Genomic DNA, 17261 nt, shown 5'->3' with positions numbered 1-17261 from the left:
ACATCACCCTAATACCAAAACCAGGCAAAGACCCCACCAAAAAAGAAAAGAAAATTACAGACCAATATCCCTGATGAATGTAGATGCAAAAATACTCAATAAAATATTAGCAAACAGAATTCAACAGTATATCAAAAGGATCATACACCATGACCAAGTGGGATTCATCCCAGGGATGCAAGGATGGTACAACATTCAAAAATCCATCAACATCATCCACCACATCAACAAAAAGAAAGACAAAAACCACATGATCATCTCCATAGATGCTGAAAAAGCATGTGACAAAATTCAATATCCATTCATGATAAAAACTCTCAACAAACTGTGTATACAGGGCAAGTAATGCAACATAATAAAGGCCATATATGATAAACCCACAGCCAACATCATACTGAACAGCGAGAAGCTGAAAGCTTTTCTTCTGTGATCGGGAACAAGACAGGGAAGCCCACTATCCCCACTGTTATTCAACATAGTACTAGAGGTCCTAGCCACGGCAATTAGACAAAACAAAGAAATACAAGGAATCCAGATTGTTAAAGAAGAAGTTAAACTGTCACTATTTGCAGATGACATGATATTGTACTTAAAAAACCCTAAAGGCTCCACTCCGAAACTACTAGAGCTAATATCGGAATTCAGCAAATTTGCAGGATACAAAATTAACACACATAAATCTGAGGCTTTCCTATACACTAACAACAAACTAATAGAAAGAGAAATCAGGAAGACAATTCCATTCACACTAGCATCGAAAGGTATAAAATACCTAGAAATAAACCTAACCAAGGATTGAAAGACCTATACCCTGAAAACTATAAGACACTCTTTTAAGAGAAATTAAAGAGGTCACTAACAAATGGAAACTCATCCCATGCTCTTGGCTAGGAAGAATTAATATCATCAATATGGCCATCCTGCCCAAAGCAATATACAGATTCGATGCAATCCCTATCAAATGACCAACAGCTTTCATCAATGAACTGGAGCAAATAGTTCAAAAATTCATATGGAAACACCAAAGGCCCCGAATAGCTAATGCAATCTTGAGAAGGAAGAATAAAGTCTATGGGATCTCACTCCCCAACTTCAAGCTCTACTACAAAGCCACAGTAATCAAGACAGTTTGGTCCTGGCACAAGAACAGAGCCACAGACCAATGGAAGAGAATAGAGATTCCAAACATTAACCCATATATGGTCAACTAATATTCGATAAAGGGGCCATGGACATACAAAGGGGAAATGACAGTCTTTTCAACAGATGATGCTGGCAAAACTGGACAGCTACATGTAAGAGAATGAAACTGGATCACTGTCTAACCCCATACACAAAAGTAAATTCGAAATGGAACAAAGGCTTGAATGTAAGTCATGAAACCATAAAACTCTTGGAAAAAAACATAGGCAAAAATCTCTTAGACATAAACATGAGTGACTTCTTCTTGAATGTATCTCCCTGGGCAAAGGAAACAAAAGCAAAAATGAATAAATGGGACTATATAAAGCTGAAAAGCTTCTGTACAGCAAAGGACACCATCAATAGAACAAAAAAGGCATCCTACAGTATGGGAGAATGTATTTGTAAATGACAGATCCGATAAAGGGTTGACATCCAAAGTATATAAAAAGCTCACATACCTCAACAAATGAAAAGCAAATAATCTAATTAAAAAATGCTCAGAGGAGCTGAACAGACAGTTCTCTAAAGAAGAAATTCAGATGGCCAACAGACACAGGAAACAATGCTCCGCATCGCTTGTCATCAGAGAAATGCAAATTAAAACCACAGTGAGATATCATTTCACACCAGTAACGACGGCTACTATCCAAAAGACAAACAACAGCAAATGTTGGCGAGGTTGTGGAGAAAGGGGAACCATCCTACACTGCTGGTGGGAATGTAAGTTAGTCCAACCATTGTGGAAAGCAGTATGGAGGTTCCTCAAAATGCTCAAAATAGAAATACTATTTGACCCAGGAATTCCACTTCTTGGAATTTACCCCAAAAATGCAGCACTCCAGTTTGAAAAAGACAGATGCACCCCTATGTTAATCACTGCACTGTTTACAACAGCCAAGATATGGAAGCAAACTATATTTCCATCAGTCGATGAATGGATAAAGAAGAGGTGGTACATATACACAATGGAATATTACTCAGCCATAAGAAAAAACTAAAACCTAACCATTCGCAACAACATGGATGGAGCTAGATGGTATTATGCTCAGTGAAATAAGCCAGGTGGAGAAAGAGAAGTACCAAATGATTTCAGTCATATGTGGAGCATAAGAACAAAAGAAAACTGAAGGAACAAAACAGCAGCAGAAGCACAGAATCCAAGAATGGACTAATAGTTACCAAAGGAAAGGGACTGGGGAGGACATGTGGGAAGGGAAGGATAAGGGCGGAAGAAAAGAACGGGCCATTACGATTAGCATGTATACTGTTGTGGGGGGGCACCGGGAGGGCTGTGCAACACAGAGAAGACAAGTAGTGATTTTACAGCATCTTACTATGTTGATGGACAGTGACTGTGAACGGGGATGTTGGGGGGACTTGGTGAAGGGGGCAGCCTAATAAACGTAATGTCCTTCATGTAATTGCAGATTAATGATACCAAAAAAAAAAAAACACAGAACATAGTAAATATTAGGAGGCAACTAATAACTTACCAAATAATAAATGAAACGTCAGACTGAAGGTGGTTTTATTGTGTTATATAAGCCTAATATTGAATACTTCAGCCTTTGTACCAACATTTATAAAGAATTGTTACTTTTTTACATATGTATAAACTAATAAGAACTCATAATGTATGCAATTCTTGACATTGTTTGCTGTTCAGGGATCTCTCTCAGATCAGAACCACATATCCAGGCACCCCCTGTCTCCTGAGTGTGCCCAGATCATTCAACCCTTTCATGTATACAGTAAATGGAAAATTTTGAAACTGCTTTCACAAAACGTTCTTCCAAGCAGCTCAAGAGCTCACATGTGGAAGTTGGGGTTCCTATGGCCAGGATCCTCACTGAACTTAAAACACCTGATGATGTAGCTGACCTGTTGCTAGGCTACTGCTTCCACACCTGCAGGCAATGAGCTATTATTGCGCTATAGAAAGAGAGCTCTGTGCAGTGCTCCTGGTGGGGGTAGGGGCGCCAGGGCACAGTCACCCACTGGGAGAACATGCAGGGTGTCTTGCCAATGGGTTCCAGCCCCACGCAAGTTAGCTATGGATTCAATGTGACCAAAGACAATGACAGCAAAACGTTCTTGGGGTGAAAGGGTTATACCCAACTTTATTTCCAGGTGGCAGGTCAGTCACTAGAATCCCATTCACTCAGAGCGAGTCTGAATGCAGCAAGCCAGTCTCTGCCTCTGGGCCCCTCTGTCTGCAGAGCCATCCTCTGGGCCCCTCTGTCCACACAGTCATTCCGCACAGCCGTCCTTGGGCCTCTGTGCACAGTTGTCCTGCATAGCCATCCTCTGGGCCTCTGTCCTTGACGCTGCCACCACTCCAGCCTCTGCTCGCCTCTCCTGCAGTCTTGCAACCCTGCCACCATGTTGTGCCCAGAGCACTGGGTGGAGCTCTTTTTAGAGTCAACAGCCATGTATTGCGCATAGATGTGCAGTGAGCTAGTCAACCAGGGCCAGGTGAGAATCCTGGCCACAGGAACTCTCATTTTATCCACACTGGGTAACAAACCCTTTCACTCCAAACAATGTTTGCTGTCATTTTCTTTGGTCCCATTGAATCCACAGCGAACTTGCCTGGGGCTGAAACCCATTGGCAAGACGATTCCCTTCCCTCTTCCCAATCGCCTGGACCCTGGCGCAGGGACTGGGCCGCTGTCCGCTGAGTGCACTTGGTTGGTGCTGCGGAGAGCGGGCGCAGGGCGGGTGGAGCTGCCCTGCATGCCTGAAGCCTGTGAGTGAGAGCCACATGCCTAGAGTGCTGAAGGGAAGCAGGGGGCCCGGGTGCTTGGTAATGTATGAAGGTGGCGTTCAACCCATTGCTTTCATGTGGAAGAGGAAGAATAACTAAATTTGCTTAATCAATGCTTTTTGAGGGGTGTTTTTTGATTCAAGATTTTCATGATTTCCAAATAATACAGTAATCAAGAAAATTTTCAGAGGAAAAGAGGGTGTGAAAAAATGTGGGAGGAAATATCAGGCTTTCCCTGATCATTTTATCACAGGATATCCACCTCTACAGACCAAAGGCCTGGCAGGTGAAGGGAGCATAAAAAGCAGATTGTTACAATCTATTTCATAGATACAAACCATGTGAATCCTTAAATAAGATGCTAGAAATATTTTAATGTATCAGCAATTTAAAAACATGAAAAATGTCATAGATACCCATATGGCTGAATTACCCTGGGTAAATGGAAACTACGTTACCAAATGAAACATAGGGTAAAGTTAAGAATTTCAAGATCATAATGAGATTGAATAGGAACAAGGACCTGGATCATGAGACTTATTTTTCTCAATGTCACTTTTTATGTTCACGTTTTTTATTTTACCTTGAAAAGTGATGCAGTTACAAAAAATTAGACTGGCATAATGAACATCTATATATCTTTCACTGAACTCACTGAATGCACATACATTTCTAATTTACAGATCTATATTTTTAAATTCTTAGATTTAAATTAGTTTTACATTAAACCATTATTCTGACAGAAAACAATTTAGGAATTATAGGTTGAAAGAGTTTGAAATTGCACTCAATTTGAGCCTGAAATCTTACAACAAAAACAAAAAAACCTTATTATTTGGATAGTCTTAACAATACTAACATGTGAATAATGCACACAGGTTGTACTACAGCTTAGTTATTTAGCATGAAAAATGCAAATTTCTACAAGTGGATAGTATAGTCATATGTTGAGAGAGTTACCTCACTGATTATAGAACAAGATTCATAATATTATTTTACTCTTTACTTTTGTCTTGCAATTTAATTTTTGACCCATTTTGTTTATTCTTACCCTAAACAGTTATAACAACATTTTACTCTTCTACAATTTAGCTTTTTTTCAGGTTATATTAAATTGAGTAAACATAAAATTAGTGAGTGCCTATTATTAAGTGCCCATTATTAGGTTGGTGACAATTTATATTTATGAAGACAAGAATATTCCCTATAGAGTACTTAATATAATATTTTTCCTAAGAGAAAACAGGACATCATTTCAAGTATAGAAGAAGTTACAATATTCATACTATATATGAGTAAGAAATTTTCTCTTCATTTTGATGCTTCCTTTTCTTTGGCAAGATTCACTCTTTAAAGTTTTTATTGGTAATGAGTATTCTCACACTGAAAAGGTATTGAAAATGTAATGTGAATTTGGGACTTCTTAGTGAAAATAATTTGATATTTGTAAAGATGTTAATATGCAGCAAAGATGTATACATTTGATAAATTATTTAAAATTGAATGCTAAACAGGTATGATGAAGGGTTGGAATTTGAAATATTATAAAGTGTATGTGTAAATAATGCTTTCAATGTTTAATTTCATTGCTAGTAATTTTGCATCCCCCTTTAAGTGTGTATCCAGATTCTCTGTATGCAGAATTCTGCTGTGTCAAATGGATTTTTCTGACTGAATGATTTGAATGTATGTTCCCTACAAGAATGATCCATGACAGCTAATCGTCAATAAGAATGTGCCAAAGCAGATAGAGATAGGGACATACAAGCACATTTTTTATTGCTTTAAAATCTTAGCTGTCAATCCACTTAGTTAAAAAAGGAAGGCTACTCACTTCTTCTTTATCTATATAGCCTCAATAAGACATATTCTCCTATTCATAAATAAATTTACATGTAATTTTCCTTGATCTTGACATACTGAAGTAATTATAACATTTTAATTATCTCAATACCAGAGATTTCTCCGTGATTATTTTTGCTTGACTAAATTCCTTTTCTCCACATAGTGGATCCTTGAAGTAACTATTTGATAAAGAACAGAGAGCTTCATAAGTGGTTTAATTTCATTTTAAACATATAGCGATAGGGTAAATTACATAAATAGGAAAGCTTGATTTCTGGATAAATTCCAAGAGGAAGATAATCTTAGCCCTACATCCCTCCTAATTCTCATTATATATTTGGCTCTTTCTGACCAAAGAGAAAAAAAACAATTTCAACTTGTATTTCTCATATACTCATATTCTCACTTTACACCAATTAATCTCACAAAGCAAGTGATCTATTGCATTTCATAAGAATTTCTTAGAATCTTTATTATATGTGCTATCGATCACTTGGGTTACTAAAAAATGCTGTAGAACTTTCCCTCTTCAATGTGTTATCAACAAAAGTATCACTCTAATCTTTCTAATGATATGCAAATTACTAAGATTTCATTATGTTTTATTTTAAAGGACGTTATTGTTAATATGAATACAAGTTTTCTTCCCAAATGAACAATCTCTGCATATTATAATCCAAGACCATAAATTTGACTAAAAATTTAAACAAGAAGGAAAAACGTTTATTGAAAATATATTGTGTTTTGAAGGATGAATGATGAATACTGATTACGTAACCTGATGTAGAACTTGGTTATATATTTAATAGGATGTTTTTGACTTTTTTGCCATAATTCTTGTTAAAAAAGAGTGAAGATAGTGAGCTCAAGGAAAAAGAGCACCTCATATACAACTTAATATATAATGTTGCAAGGTATCAATTTTATAGTGATCGAAAATAACTTTAAATTTCACAAATTTACTACAATGTTCAAAAATGAACATAAGAAGATGTACAAAAATGAAATTGTACAGCTCTGTAAAACCTGAAAATTTCAGAATTTGTGAACTTAATAGGTAGATGTTTTTTGTTTCAATCATTTAAATTCATTCTCTAGACACCAGCTTGCATAATGATATCCAAACATGTCGTGTTTACTATAGTGATTTTCTTTCTTAAATTTCATGAAAAAAAATTATTTTTCTCCTAAGCATAGTACAGACCTGGTGCTGCTTGCAGAATGAATAAAATCATCCCCAAGGTGATCTAAGAGATTCTATTTTGTAGTGCATGAAAGAGGAAAGTGGGAGTGTGGGCAAATGGGAGAAGGAGATAAAGAACTGCTGATTTCCAAAGATGAAATAAATTAGTCACAGGTATGAAAGGACAGTATAAGGAATACAGTCAATAATAATGTAGTAACTTCGGTGAAAACTGGTTACTATACTTACTGTGATGGACATTTAGTAACATACATAACCATAGAATCACAATGTTATGTACCCATATAAAATTGTACCTCACTACATTTCAGTTTAAAAAAATGGTAAGAGCTATATTCTGAGAAAGATGTTCAAGAGCTCATTAGTGTGGTGAAATACATATGAAATATTAAACTTAAAAACAGTTTGCTCACTGGAATGGTTTCTGCTGTTTTTAATGAAAATAGTAATTAAATATAAAGATTCATTACATGAAAAACAGGTGGTAGAAAATAATTTCATTACATATGTTTAAATAAATCATTACATACAATTACACTATTCATACTATTCATTTTATTTGAGGAAAGATATTGTTAGCAATTTTCAGTAGACAAAAATAAATATGGTGGGGAACCATTGAAAATTACTTTAACATTTTATTTTCTTACCACATATCCAGTTTCTATCATACATATATAATATTTAAAAAACTTGTATAGTTTTCAAAGTGACAGAGTAAATTCACAAATGTATTGACTTTTAGGCTTTCAGTTGAAGTGCTTTTAAGAAATATTCATGAACATTATGATTATGAGGAACATTAAAATACATCAAATGCAATTCCAAAATTTAGAAAATCAGTGTGGCCAAGAGTTCAAACATATATAACATCAGAAACTGTCTTTCATTAAATGAAATAAAGGTGGTGAAATATTTTTTTAAAGGAGAATGTGAATTGAGTATAATGTGAATATACTGGTCTCTACTTTGGCTTATATTTAGACATTATCAAACAAGTTGTATCCTTTCTTTTTCAATATGTTTTTGAAATACAGTTGACGTGGAATATTATATTAGTCTTAGGTGAACAACATCATGATTTGACCACTGTATGTATTACGATACTCACCCCTGTAAGTGTAGTTACCATCTGTCACCAAAGACATAACAATATAATTAGCTATATTTACTGTGCTATACTGTCAGCCCTGTGACAAATTCAATGTATGATTTGAAGTTTGTACCAGTTTATCCCTTTCACCTAATTCTCCCGCGCTCCCCACTCTGCATGGTAACCTGTAATCTGTTCCATGTGATTTTAAGTCTTTTTCTGGTTGTCTTGTTTGTTCTTCTGGTTTGTTTATATTTTATAGACACATTTTATTTATAAAAGTATAATCAGTGTGGAAAATAACTATTAAATTTCACACTTAACTCATTATGATTCAGAAGCTGTAAGCACATTTGCATATTTAGTCTTACCAATACTTTGTCTAAGCAAGAGCCACATAATTTTTTCACACAAAAATTATTTAATTTTTATTTTATTTGTTTGCTAGTTGTTAAGTTATTAAAATTACACACCATGTAAAATACATTCCCTTAAAGAATGTACAATTGAGATAATGCATAAAATTGTGCACATTGAGACAATACAAAGCAAAGCAAGGTAAATGCCCAAGCTGGTTTGACAAACAAAGAAGCTGTCACTGAATTCTGAAACCTAAACACTGGTGAAGGGTCCACAGTGGTTTTTACTGAGGATGTGAATTTTTAAACATCTCCTTAGGGTCCCAGAGAGCTTTGTCCTAAAATGAAATGGAAGATAGATATTTCAAGAAGAAATGTAATTATAGGAGATATATTAAACAGAAGGACTAAAAATTGAAATCTCTGGGCAAAATATAGCTAACAATTCATATCAATTACACACCAACATTTTTCCGAATATCATCACTGTGCTCCTTGGCTTTTTAATCTAAGCTGTGCTTGTTTGCCTTCCTTCCCTCCAGAGAGACCCCCGCAGAGAGAGGAGATGGATGGCTGCAATCTTACCACCGTGACACACTTTATCCTCACGGGGCTCTCTGACCTCCCCGAGGTGCGCTATCCTCTCTTTGCGGTTTTTGCTGTCATCTACCAGGTCACCTTGGTGGGAAACGGGGCCATTCTCTTGGCCATCGGGACTGAGAAGAAGCTTCGCACACCCATGTATTACTTTTTGGCCAATCTGTCCCTCTTAGACATATTCTGCCCATCAGCTACTGTCCCCAAGATGCTGGACAACCTCTTGACTGGGAATCACAGCATTTCCTTCCTGGGCTGTGCTTTGCAGTTGTACTTCTTGATAACAGTGGTAGGGACTGAGGTCTTCCTTCTCAGTGTCATGGCTTATGACCGGTACGTGGCCATCTGCTTCCCCCTCCGTTACACCCTCATCATGACTGAGGCTCGCTGTGCCCAGCTGACAGCTGGGACCTGGGTAGCAGGGTTTCTCAATTCCCTCCTACACACAGTGTCCACCTTCCGCCTGTCTTTCTGCAAATCCAATTGGGTTAACCAGTATTACTGTGACATCCCCCCACTGGTTGCCCTCTCATGCTCATCCAAATCCGTGTTAGACATGCTCGCATTACTGGAAAGGGGGATTTTGGGGATTGGTGCCTTCCTGACCACCTTTATCTCTTATATCTACATCATATCTGCCATCCTGAAAATCCGGTCGGTGGAAGGGAAGCGCAAAGCCTTCTCCACATGTGCCTCCCACCTCCTGGTGGTCTGTTTGTTCTATGGCACAACTATATTCACCTACATGCGACCCTCCTCCAGTCAACGTTCTCAAGCCAGACACAGACTCATCTCCATGCTCTACGGGGTTATCACCCCAATGCTAAACCCCTTGATCTACAGCTTGAGGAACACAGAGGTGAAAGGGGCACTCAGGAGGGTCTTATGTCACTGAGCATGTTTATAGGAAATGCAATAGTAAAACAGAATGACTTAATGGTCACTTTTAAGTAGGATGAATTCTTGGAAGTAATTTTTAGTTGATACAGAATATACATATATAACGCATATGTAATTTCTCAGCAGTTTTCTCCTACCTTGGACGTCCCAGTTGCATTTAAACTTTAGTCCCCTATCTGGTGACCAAATCGAGTATATACCTACCTTCTCTATTTCTTAATATAACTCCACTTTCTGTCATTTGATATCATATCTTATTCTTACATGCATTCTCTTTCCATTATCAATAAGTGTAATACCCACATCATTGGTGAGATGTACTTTGCTACTCTAAGACATCCTGTTTTTTTTTCAATTGTCAAAGATCTGTTAGTGATTCTCAATAGTTTCCAAATGATAGACTTCATAGGTATTTGTGTCACAGAATTAGAGTATAAAAAAAATAAATGACCTTTAGACCTTTTCCAGTTCTGACATCCTAACCCCATGTTGGACGTATTTGGTGAATTTGGTCTTTGGTTATTTTAATAGTGTCACGATAAGGGCTTTGGAGGAAGCATTAGAACAACTTTTCTATCTGCATCATGAAAGTTCCAAATTGGGAAATAAGTTAAATCACACTGCATATTTCCAAGCCATAGAGGGAACAATGAACAACAATATAGATAAAGATGGTGAGCAAAAATCATTAGATCCAAATTTTTGGAACTCTCAGAACCATAGATAGATATGCTCAACTTTCACATTGTCACATAATTTAGAACATAAACATTTATTCACTCCTGATTAAAATGCAACATTAAATAAACCACACTGCACACCACTATTTTGCCACATAAGGAAGCCCACTAGGATATATTCCCAGGGATACACCAGAGAAATGGCTGCAGCACAGGAGCCAGAGTGTTGGGAGTGAAATATTGATGCCTCTGTTCAATCCAGTTAATAAGTTTTTAAACAGAAATGCACTCCTGGTTCCCAAGAGAGTTATGCTCGCCTCTTGGTCCACTGTTTTCTCAGAGGACAATATTGTAACACATTGAAAATTACTTGATGCTCTTTGAAATACTAAAGGACTTCAGACAAGACCAACTCCTTTATCTTCTCCCAAATACCATGTATAACGGCATGAAGAAGATATGTAGGAAAAGCCAAACTGGGAGTCATCAGAATATTAGAAGTTTGAATCATCAGGCAAGTAGGGGTGCTGGGGCTTCATAAGTCTGTAGGAAAGTAAGTGGGGAAAAAAGCCTCCATGAGCTACGTGTGACCAGCTGTTGCAAGGAATCCTCCATATTTGAAAAAGTAAATGTCAAGCAATTAGCTGAGACATGCAACATCTATACTTCCTCTAAAGTTTACTTGCTGCAAGATTTTCTTCCTCCCAGATTGCCAGGATATAACGGCAGGCTCTGGGGCAAGTGTCAGACTCTCTGTCCACAGGGTGTCCCCAACGGGTGTCACACATGAGCCAGAGGAGTGACTGTCCTGACACACACCATCAGGAACTGTGTGAGTGCCTCGTCCTTTGTTGTGGGCCTGGAAATAAATGTAAATCTTACAATAAACATTAAGAGAATATCATTAAACATCCTTACTAGGAAATCTTAGCCTCAAATAATTAACATTGACTTGTCACTAATCTTGAATAGAAACTAATAATATGGTAACTGGAAGAAATATTAATAGCAAAGAGAGTCATCTCTTTCATTGTTTATATGTGTGAGAAAGAACAAAATTGTAAAACCCACTTAAGCTCTTCTAAACCTGTGTAAAATAGGATTATATCAGTACTTAATTAAATGTCTTCCTGTGGGGTGCCAATGTGATTACGATCTAATATTTAAAGTAGTTAGGAGAGTGCCTGTCACACACTTGAATACAATCAGTATTATTAATAGTATTGTAGGACCTAAGCTTTTAGTAAGAAATCCTAAGTTAGCTTAAGCACAGCCATCTTAAAAAAACCTGGAAACCATTTCCTAAAAGTATGACTCAGCAGAAAACTAAAACCAGGTGGGACCTTGAGAAACAAGTTAGTCAATCATAAGCACAGACAGCAGTGACCTTTAGTCAGCTAACCTCAATCGGTTAATCACACATACCAAGCTTATCTTGCTAAAACTCACCCCAGCATTCTAAGAGTGATCTTATCTCACTGAACCATCCAGGATGTGGTGCCGGCCAACAATTCATGTGTCTATGGAAAAACCCTGTTACATGCTTGTAGAACAATACTGTGCTCTTGGAAAATGCTATAAAAACCTCTGGCTTTAGCTGCTCGGGGTCCTTGTTAAAACCCGCTGTGTCGGGCTGACTCTTGGACCCCAGCTAGCTGGTTCCTGAATAAATTCCTCTTGCTTGTTGCATCAAGAGACGCCTTCCTTGAGTGATTTGGGGTGGTGTCCTCCTCTGGGAGAATCCAAAATTTGGGGGCTCATCCGGGATCTGCGTTCACCCCGCTTCACTCCCGAGGCCGCTCCTGGAGGAAGAGGTAAGATTAGTAGCGCCTTGAGTTGTCTGTGTTCTGTTTCCTGTTTTCCAGTGAGACCGGTCGGAATTCTGAAAAAGGGTACACTCTGTCTGGCAGTCGTCCCGATCCCGTAAAGGAGTCAAAACTGCGGTCAGTAGATGTACTCAGAGTACCGCAAGCTGCAACCCTGGGGGATGCCTCAGAGAGATTGGAGGGCCAGGGACGCCTGGTGGCCTCTCACCTGTTTTTCCAGCAAGGTGAATCTGATGAGATAAAGTTGATTTTCGGGCGCCAGGAGTATCAACCCTCCGATTCCTTTCAGTTTCTGATTGAAAATCTGAAGAAAACAAAAAGCGGCCGCTGTGTGTCTAATTTGTGTGTGTCTTTGTTTTTTGTGTCTTTCATGTGCCTAATAACTGTTGTACTGACAATGAGACAGACAGTGACGACTCCCCTTATCCTGACGTTAGATCATTGGACAGAAGTAAGAGCGAGGGTACACAACTTGTCAGTAGAAGTGAAGAAGAGACCATGGCAGACTTTCTGTACCTCCGAATGGCCCACATTCAATGTTGGGTGGCCCTCAGAAGAGACTTTTGATCTCCCCACTTTACTAGCAGTAAAAGCTGTTGTCTTCCAGGATTCATCTCAAAGACACCCGGAGCAGCAACCCTACATTGTAGTCTGGCAAGAGTTGGTAGAGAACCCACCACCCTAGGTAAAGCCCTGGGTGCAAAAGAAAATGGGCCTTCAAGTTTTAGCTGCTCAGACCCAACCTCAGAGCAAAGAAGAAGAAACTACTAAAGTTCACCCTGACACTCAAGATTTGCTTATAATTGATGATCCCCCTCCTTACCCTCCTGCCCCTACGGCACCTCCAGCCCCGGCACTGCCAGCCCCGGCACCCCCAGCACCCTCAGTCCCTGATGCCGAGACAGTGGGGCCGGTTCCGGGACCTGCCCAGGGAACTCAGCGCCACTGAGGGGCCACTTTAGACCCACCGGGTATTTTTCCTCTCCGGTCCTATAGAGTTCCCATCCTCAGGGAAGAGGGGGACCCGCCTTTCCAACCTCTGCAATATTAGCCATTTTCCTCTGCCAATTTGTATAATTAGAAAGCTAACCACCCTCCCTTTTCAGAAGAACTGCAAAGACTAACTAGTCTGATAGAGTCCCTGATGTTTTCTCACCAGCCCTCTTGAGATGACTGTCAGCAGCTTTTGCAGGTGCTCTTCACCACGAAAGAGAGAGAGAGGATCCTCCTGGAAGCTCGAAAGAGCATGCCTGGAACCGACGGGTGACCATCGCAACTCCCTCATGACATAGAGAGGGGGTTCCCGTTGACCAGACCCAACTGGGAGTTTAATTCTCCAGAAAGTAGGGAGCGACTAATCGTCTATCGCCAGGCTCTGGTGGCAAGTCTCTGTGGGGCCGCAAGACGCCCCACCAATTTAGCCAAGGTAAGAGAAGTCAGTCAGAGAGCCACTGAGGCGCCTGCAGTGTTCTTAGAATGCCTGATGGAAGCCTTCAGGCGGTATACTCCCTTTGATCCCACTTCTGAGGAGCATAGTGCTTCAGTGGCCCTTGCTTTTATTGGACAGTCGGCACCCAACATTAGAAAGAAGCTTCAGAGATTAGAGGGCTTACAAGATTTGTCGTTGAAAGATTTAGTAAAAGAGGCTGAGAAAGTTTATCACAAGAGGGAGACTGAGGAAGAGAAAGAGTTAAGGAAAGAGAAAGAAAAAGAAAGTAAAGAAGAAAAGAGAGACAAGAAGCATGAGAAGAATTTAACAAAGATCTTGGCCGCAGTAGTAGAAGGTAGAAGACGCCCGCCCCCTAGTGGCAGAACTAGTAAGGCAGGGCACCTGGGCAACCGGACCCATTTAGAGAAGGACCAATGTGCATACTGCAAAGAAAAGGGGCATTGGGTGAAAGAATGCCCTAAGAAGCCACCGCGGGGACCTCCGAAGAAAGTGTTGTGTCTCTGGTGGAAGATGAGGATTAGGGAAGATGAGGCTCGGAGCCCCTCCCCGAGTCTAGAGTAATCCTGAAGGTGGAGGGGCAACCCGTTGAGTTTCTGGTGGATACCGGTGCTCAACATTCTGTACTGACCCAAGCTAGAGGCCCCCTCTCTGGCAAAAAGTCTTGGGTGTTCGGGGCCATGGGCCAGAAACAATATGCATGGACTACCCAAAGAACAGTAGACTTAGGAGTGGGATGAGTAAACCACTCATTCCTTGTCATACCGGAATGCCCCACACCCCTGTTAGGAAGAGACATCTTGACCAAAGTCGGGGCCCAAATATCCTTTCAGGCTGAAGATACCCGAGTAACTGATCGAGAGAAAAAACCTTTGGGCCTAAGTATCCTGTCCATAAGATTAGAAGATAAATACCGCCTTTTCAAAGAACCAGAATCCTCCCGAGTTAGTCAGGAGTGGCTAAACCAGTTTCCAGGAGCCTGGGTGGAGACAGCGGGAATAAGGCTTGCTATAAACCAACCCCGGGTGGTCATAGAATTAAAAGCTTCAGCCTTACCAGTAACTGTGAGACAATATCCAATGAGTAAAGAAGCCAGAGATGGAATTAGGCCCCATATCCAGAGGCTCCTAGAACAGGAGATATTAGTAAAGTGTAAATCCCCATGGAACACCCCTTTGCTGCCTGTAAAAAAGGCAGGAACAGGAGATTATCGACCAGTGCAAGATTTAAGAAAAGTTAATAAGAAGATACAGGACATTCATCCCACTGTGCCGAACCCTTATAACCTGCTAAGCTCTCTGGCCCCGGAAAACACCTAGTATACAGTCTTAAATTTAAAAGACGCCTTCTTTTGTTTGCGCCTGCACCAGAATAGCCAACTGCTGTTTGCTTTTGAGTAGAAAAACCCCTCCACAGGAACTACTGGACAATTAACCTGGACTCGCTTGCCACAAAGATTCAAGAATTCACCCACCCTCTTCGACGAGGCTTTACATCAGGACTTGGTCTTTTACCGAGCCTCCAACCCACAGGTAACTTTGTTACTATATGTCGATGACTTGTTGATAGCAGCCCATACTCAGAAAGCCTGCCAAGAGGCCACTGGAGCCCTTTTGACTGAACTTGCTAAATTGAAGTATAGGGCATCTGCCAAAAAAGCACAGATCTGCCAACAACAAGTGACTTATTTGAGATATTCCCTGAAAGAGGGGAAAAGGTGGCTTACTGAAGCCCGAAAGCAGACTGTGACGCAGATCCCGGTTCCCACTACTCTGCGCCAGGGGACGGCAAAGTTTTGTAGACTATAGATACCCGGATATGCCACGTTAGCCACCCCTCTGTATCCCCTAACCAAAGAGGCAGTCCCGTTTATTTAGAGACCTGAACAACAGCAGGCCTTTGATGATATTAAAGAGGCCCTCCTGTTGGCACCTGCTCTGGCATTGCCAGATGTGACTAAGCCATTTTTCCTTTTTGTGGATGAATGGAGTGGAGTAGCTCGAGAAGTATTGACCCAACAATGGAGACCTTGGAAGAGACCTGTTGCCTACTTGTCAAAGAAATTGGACCCAGTGAGCAGTGGATAGCCTGCCTGTTTGAGAGTAGTGGCAGCCCTGGCCCTCTTGGTAAAATATTCTGACAAACTAACGCTGGGACAAAAGCTCATTGTGGTTGCTCCACATGCGCTGGAAAGCATAATTCGGCAACCACCCGAAAGATAGATGTCGAACGCCAGAATGACTCACTATCAAACCTTGCTCCTAAATCGCGATTGTGTGGAATTTGCCCCGCCCGCCATCCTAAACACAGCTACTCTGCTCCCCGATCCGGGGAAAGAAGTACTCCATACCTGCCAAGAAATCCTGGCTGAGGAGACAGGGACCCGCCGGGACTTATGAGATCAGCCCCTGGAAGGACCAAGACTCCTGACTTAGTACACAGATGAGAGCAGTTACATCATGGGAAGTAAGAAGATGGCGAGAGCTGCAGTAGTGGATGATAACCGGATCGTGTGGGCCAGCGGGCTCCCAACGGGCACTTCTGCACAGCGAGCAGAACTCGTCGCCCTGACTCAAGCTCTGAAGATGGCAGAAGGTAAAAGACTTAACGTCTACACTGACAGCCGATACACCTTTACCACCGCTCATATACATGGGGCTATTTATAGACAGAGAGGGCTGTTAACTTCTGCCCAGAAAGATATTAAAAACAAACAAGAAATTTTAGATTTGTTAGAAGCCATCCATAAGCCTAAAGAAGTAGTGATAATACATTACCCTGGACATCAGAAAGATGACTCTCCAATAGCTCAAAGAAACCGGAGGGTGGACCAAGCCGCAAAACAAGCAGCTCAGAGAATGAACATCTTACCCCTCCAGGTACACTCGGAAGCAACATGTATTAAGAGCTTCCACTATACACCCGAGGATCTCGCTCGGATGGACAAACTGAAGTTCCAAAAATCTTCACCCCTTGGAACATATAAGTCAGGAAAAAGAAAAAATATTCTGCCCCAGAAAGAGGCAGGAGAATATTTGAGGCAGTTACATGAATTGACACATTTAGGGGCCAAGAACCTAAAAGCCCTGGTTCAACACTCCCCTTATCATATCATTGGTTTAGAAAAAATAGCAGATGAAGTAGTGAAGAATTGTGTTCCTTGCCAATTAGTAAATGTGAATAAACATCAAATGATATGCGGAAAAAAGCTTTGCGGAGATCGACCAGGAGCTTACTGGGAAGTTGACTTCACTGAAATTAAGCCTGCTAAGTATAGACATAAGTACCTTTTAGTTTTTTTAGATACTTTTTCAGGATAGACAGAGGCTTTCCCCACCAAGACCGAGACAGCCCAGAC

The 17261-nt window shown here is 40.4% G+C and overlaps 1 protein-coding gene and 1 pseudogene across 1 annotated transcript; both read left to right on the top strand.

Moving 5' to 3' along the window:
• Nucleotides 1-9018: 9018 nt before the first annotated feature.
• LOC108396261 (olfactory receptor 5V1-like) lies at nt 9019-9945 on the top strand. The gene has a single exon (XM_017659030.2). It carries the CDS (start codon nt 9019-9021, stop codon nt 9943-9945), a length of 927 nt encoding a protein of 308 aa, XP_017514519.2.
• A 2908-nt stretch (nt 9946-12853) lies between these two features.
• Nucleotides 12854-15990, top strand: LOC140845978 (uncharacterized; annotated as a pseudogene).
• Nucleotides 15991-17261: the final 1271 nt, after the last annotated feature.

This window comes from Manis javanica, chromosome 14 (assembly GCF_040802235.1).
Source record: "Manis javanica isolate MJ-LG chromosome 14, MJ_LKY, whole genome shotgun sequence".
Classification (NCBI taxonomy): domain Eukaryota; kingdom Metazoa; phylum Chordata; class Mammalia; order Pholidota; family Manidae; genus Manis; species Manis javanica.
Note: the sequence above shows the minus strand (reverse complement) of the source record. Positions and strands in the feature narration are given on the sequence as shown.